We start from the raw sequence: 5,660 nt of genomic DNA on the forward strand, positions 1-5,660 counted from the left end.
TATATATATATATATATATATATATATATTTATATATACATACACACACACACACACATACGTACATACATACGTATGCACTCACAACAAAGCTGTTGCAAAATTGGACAACCAAGGTAGAATAGTGGAAGAAACTCAAATTCCATGATTCCTTTGCTCTCATTAGGTAGCACATTGACACCCTTGACGCCTTTCTGGAGACTGATTGCAGCAAAGATGTTAAGAATTATGGTTAAAGTGAAAAGGAACAGAAAAACCAGCAGTCCCTCTAAAGAACAAAGCCAAAACGGAAGCCATGACATAGGGGCTGCAAATGAAGGAAACATTGATACTGGCTCTTCCCCCACCATGGGATTACCAAAGAGTTGAGAGGGCTGTAAAAGTAAGGAAATAAAAACTCATAACTAACAAAACAAAGGCTCTCAGAAACAAGGAGTGAGGAGTAAAAGGAAAGGAAAAGGAAGAAATAACAAAGCATTTTGGAGCAAAACATAAGATCCCCAACAAAAGACCCAGGAGGTGCAAAAGTATAAGTAAAAGCAGAAACTTATGCAAATTTTACCTGCAACGAGAAACTGCTGGCACTGATGATGGTGCAAACTGCTGTTTTGTGCATCAGAAGCTCTAGCAAGACTGCATGGGCCTAAAACAATACTTCTTTCCAGGAAGAGGACAAAAAGAAAGGCACCAAGAAGAAACAATTGCACACTGTCTACTCTGCAAAGATGATATGCAGATGTAGTACATACCCCAACAAACAGCCAGCTTCACCCAGAGGTGAAAAGAGCAGCAGCTGTCCTAGATACATCAAGTGCAGACTTGGAACCATCCCTACCACCACACAAGGCCACCTCAGTCAACAGATACAAGATGGCCACCATTAACATCAACACAGGTGTCATTTGAACATTGGAAGTTTGTTTGACCTTAACTGCAAAACAAAAATCTCTTTCCTGAGAGACCTTGTTGCATGCAATCAAGCTCTATGCATAACATATGTGGAAGCTCATATTAGACTTGATATAGGAGATACAGAAGTACACATGCCAAAATATGTTGTAATACAAACAGATAGAACAGAAAGGAGCCATGGTTGATTTGCAGTTTACATCTGAGAGGACCTCATGCCATAGGTCCTATTGTCATATTCAAATACAATGTGTGACACTCAAATTGTACACATAAGATAATTTAATATTGTATGTACTACATATCGCCAACTGGGTGCTCAAAATCATACAAGTAAGTTTGAAGACTGCCTAGCAAAGATCTCACAAAACTGGTGCAACACATCAGTGTTTCAGTGTATTCGTTTTGGGTAACTTTAACTTCTCCAATGTGGGATGGCCTGAGGGCCAGATGCTCTCAGAAATGACACACCACCAACAAGCACAGGCAGAGTCCTCTCCTGTTTTCACTTTTCCTAATACCTGATTTCCCGCTGTCAATTAGGTTCTCCAATATTTCATACAGTTCCATATAAGGCTTCTCATGTTTTCTGCTACTCCATACATTTCCAAGTGTTTATACAGTTCACTGGCCAAAGCACCTAACAATAGTTTCCACATTAGTGGGAAGACATGTTATTGGTCGAAAGTTGGGTACAATATTACCCTTTTCAGGATCCTTGATACATAACAATTGTCTTTCCCTTTGTCATCCAGCTGAGTACTGCACCTTCCTGCAAGCATTCATCCAGCTGTTGCACTATTCTTTTATAGAGCCCTCGCAGCTTCATCTAATAACCTTGGACCCCATCTTGTCCTTGGCTCTTCCAGTTTGGAAGTTGCTGCTTTTTTATCATTTCTGTAGTTATTTTTATGTTGTCTTGGCCTTCTATATTGCTTAACCTATCTTGGATTTCATACAGCCACTCTGCTACATCTTTAATGTCCTGTTTTCAACTGCATCTGGTATCATTATGTGTAATTGCCCAATTAGTTCCTGAAACAGTTTTTTTCTAATTTGCTTCAAACAATCTGTTTTGCCTAAACTGTTTTCTTCTATTGTTATATCTTTCCTGTTTTTTTCTTTTGGTGATTATTATTTTTTTTCTTTTTATCTTGAGTTTTGTTGGAACTCCTAGAGTCTTGCATGCATAGTAGTCTTGCATGCTCTCTGTTCTTTTGAACTATCTAATAGTTTCCTGATTGTTTTGGCCATGCCAAGGAAGCAAACCTTCTGTAAGAGTTCCTGGGCAATCTATTCCAATTTCCTTTTTATTCCTCTTGATACTGTTCCCAAGGACCCAATAATAATTGGCACTATCTTCATCTTCATTTTCCATGGCTGGGCTATCTCATACTGAAAAGAGTTGTATTTGTCTATTTTTTTACCTTCTTGCTTGACTATTCATGGGTCAAAGAGGCACGCAACATCAACAATACAACACGTGGTGCATCTTGTCCATCACCACTAGGTCTGGTCTGTTATGCTCTAGCACCAGGTCTATTTAGATTGGGAAATCCCACAGGATTTTCCAAGTCTCCAACTCTGCCGCTCTCTGCGGTTTGTGCTCATACCATGTCTTGCCTCTCTCTAGTCCACACTTTTTGCACAGTTTCTTATGTAGTATTTTTGCTACCTCATCATGTTGTCACAACTTGAAGTGATTTCAGGCCAGTCTAGGCATTCATTCATGATATGGGCAATGGTTTTGTTCACCCTTTTACAGATGCAGCATAGTGGAGACACTTGCTCATTCCTAAGGTTAACTCTCCAATTTGTGGCCAAAGCTTGGTCTTGTGCTGCCAGTATAGAGCTCTCAGTCTCTTTTTTCAGTGTGCCTTTCTTCAGCCAATCCCATCTATTTTTTCCAGCAACTTCATTTGTGGCTACATGGAATTGGTTGTATAGTCCCTTGTTACATACTCCTTCATTCCTGACACTAGCAAGGTTTCCTTACTTTGGGATAGGTATCTCATTATGCTCCCAAGTTCGATATGTACACAGTCTTCCACACTTATCAGTCCCCTTCCTCCATGTGCTCTCTTCATGTATAGGTGATCAGTGTCTGCACATGGATGATGGGCTCCATGCATTGTTTGGAGCGTTCTTGTCTTCCTGTCCAACTCGGCTCCTCCTCTGTCCACTTCAGGATTCCAGCACCATACCAAACTACTGTAACCGTGTGAGCTTATTGCCAAAATTATGTTTCTGGCATTCAACTTTGAAGCCAATATTCTTCTCACTTGCCACAGGTACTCTTTCTTTGTCTTTTCTTTCATATCATTGTGTTTAATTCCATCTGCCTCAAGTAATCCCTGATATTTACAACCAGATTCAAGTTCAGTTGCCTTTATCATTTCACCACTTGGAATACATATGCATTCTGTCTTGACAACCTTTCCTCGTCTTATCACCATCATAGCACATTTTGAGAGTCCAAACTCCATCTTGATATCATTTGAATAACTTCACAGACTGGACTAAGCAGTCCAGTGTTGCCTTACTTCTTTTGAACAACTTTGTTCATGAATAGCAAGTGGTTCAGTTTTCCCTTACCTCTTCCCAGATCATACCCCAATTTTGTCTTCTGTTAGTATTTCACTCAAGGAAATCATTCCCTACACAAAGATGTCTTGAAGATTCCTCTCTTGATTTTCACCTCTCCTAATACCTGATGTCAATTGCTGTTGTTATTATCATCAATAATTGGAATTTACAAAAAAAAAAAAGAAAAAGACGAAGGCATGTGTGTAAACAACAAACAGATATATTAGTTTAATGCTCAGGAAGTGAGAAAATCTTTTAGTTTCGAGCCTACACTCTTCAACAGAAAGGAACAGAAAAATACGCCAATTAGTTTTAAGTACTTACTTGACGTGTGTCATGCTTAAGAGAAAGAAATTGTTGAAAGAAACTTTGCTGCTTAAATAAAAATTTTTAACTAGATCTTTTGTAATTTCTGGAAGAGATTTGAAACCACCACCTATGATATTGTATTACTACTTCTCAACATCCATGCTTACAGGGCCACCAAAGCAGCAATAATCTTAATGAGAAAATTAAGATACTGAAATTTGACACGTTGTGCAAGGGAGAGAGAGAGGGGGGTGGCTGATAAGTACTTGAATTCCTTTCTATGATTGAACTGAAATTGACCCCTGCTATTAAAGACCCCCACACACACACATTTGTTTTAGGTCTTCTACCCATTTGAATTTGGCTATACACCAGATAACATGTTAAGTCTTATGTTCTGAAATTAAAATTTTGAATTTGTTTTAATTATAAAATTACACCTCAGCTAAAAAGCATCTTTTGGCTTTTGAATACAACCTTTTCTTTATCTATATTTTTTGTTGAGTTACAATTTCTCTGTTTTGGTCAGGATTTTTCCAATTACTTTTTTCTTGTATCAAGTAATGGACGAATGCATTTTTAAAAAAAATGAAATTCATAGAGCCGAACAAAATGAAAAATATTAATTCTATTTTTTCCTTTTCCTTAATACAAGAGCATAGTATGAGAGATTTGGCTGTTATTTCTAGGTGTGTATAAGTAAACAAAAACTAAAAGACACACATATGTATATATATGTGTGTGTGTGTGTGTGGAAATAAACGCAACTTTCTCTTTCTATATTTTTTTTAAAGTTAGAATTTCTCTGTTTCAGTCAGGTTCTAACTTCTTTTTTCTTGTATCAAGCAATTGATGAAAGCATTTAAAAAAAATTAAATTCATAGAGCCGAACAAAATCAAAAATATTAATTCTATTTTTCTCCATTACTTTTCACTTTCCTACAATATAATTAATTACCGTATCCTATATACTGTGTCCATGCATATTAGGTGAGTATTTCAGAAATATTTTTACCTTTTAAACAAAAACTGTCTAATATGTTCATATATGTTTTTCAATTGAAACACTCTGAATCATTTTGGAGATTTATTGTTTTAATAACAAGTTTTAAAATATGGGTAATTGCATGAGAGACGCAGCATAACAGCGTCAGTGTAGAAGGAGAGAACAGTTGCGGGGGAAATAAGGAATTAAAATTGTGCAAGGATGAGATAGAGAAGAAATGAAATAAACCAAGAGAAAGGGGAGCAATTCCTATGGCGTAGGAGGGAAAGAAATCAGCAAAGAATAGAGCAAATGAGCCAGGACCAAAGAGAAGTGTATTTCCAAAATAAAGAGAGATAGAGATCAACAGAATCATGAACACACGAGTCAAAAGCAAAGGCATCTCTCTTGCATTATCAGCATCACTACCACCTCCAAGCCCATCATATATGTATGTATGTATGTATGTATATATTTGTGTGTGTGTGTCCTGTGTTTGTCCCCCCACCACCATTGCTTGACAACTGATGTTGGTGTGTTTGCACTCCTGTAACCTAGCTGCTCAGCAGAAGAGACTGATAGAATAAGCAACAGGCTTACAGGGAATAAGTCCAGGAGTCAGTTTCTTTGACTGAAAGGTGGCGCTCCAGCATGGCCACCGTCAAATGACTGAAACAAGTAAAAGAATACAAGAAAAATGTTCCATACCACTAAACCAAGAGGGTTCTCTGAATATGTAGGATGTATTTTAAGGCTAAATAGTAATTCCGTTTACATTTGTGTAACTGAGATATTTCAGTGGGATTATATAGTTATCGGTTTTACACTTCTTTCTGTATTCTGTAACTGTCACAATAAACTTTTCTACTGT

General features: G+C 37.4%; 1 protein-coding gene across 1 annotated transcript in view; it reads right to left on the bottom strand.

Moving 5' to 3' along the window:
* The window catches only part of LOC106883551 (ribosome-binding protein 1), a 43,318-nt gene extending 39,923 nt beyond the window's left edge, over positions 1-3,395 (bottom strand). The window contains exon 1 of the mRNA XM_052973482.1: positions 3,275-3,395. Coding sequence (XP_052829442.1) covers positions 3,275-3,395 — 121 coding nt within the window. The remainder of the gene's footprint in view (positions 1-3,274) is intronic.
* Between the last annotated feature and the right edge of the window lie 2,265 nt (positions 3,396-5,660).

The sequence above is a fragment of the Octopus bimaculoides genome, chromosome 16, assembly GCF_001194135.2.
Source record: "Octopus bimaculoides isolate UCB-OBI-ISO-001 chromosome 16, ASM119413v2, whole genome shotgun sequence".
Taxonomy (NCBI): domain Eukaryota; kingdom Metazoa; phylum Mollusca; class Cephalopoda; order Octopoda; family Octopodidae; genus Octopus; species Octopus bimaculoides.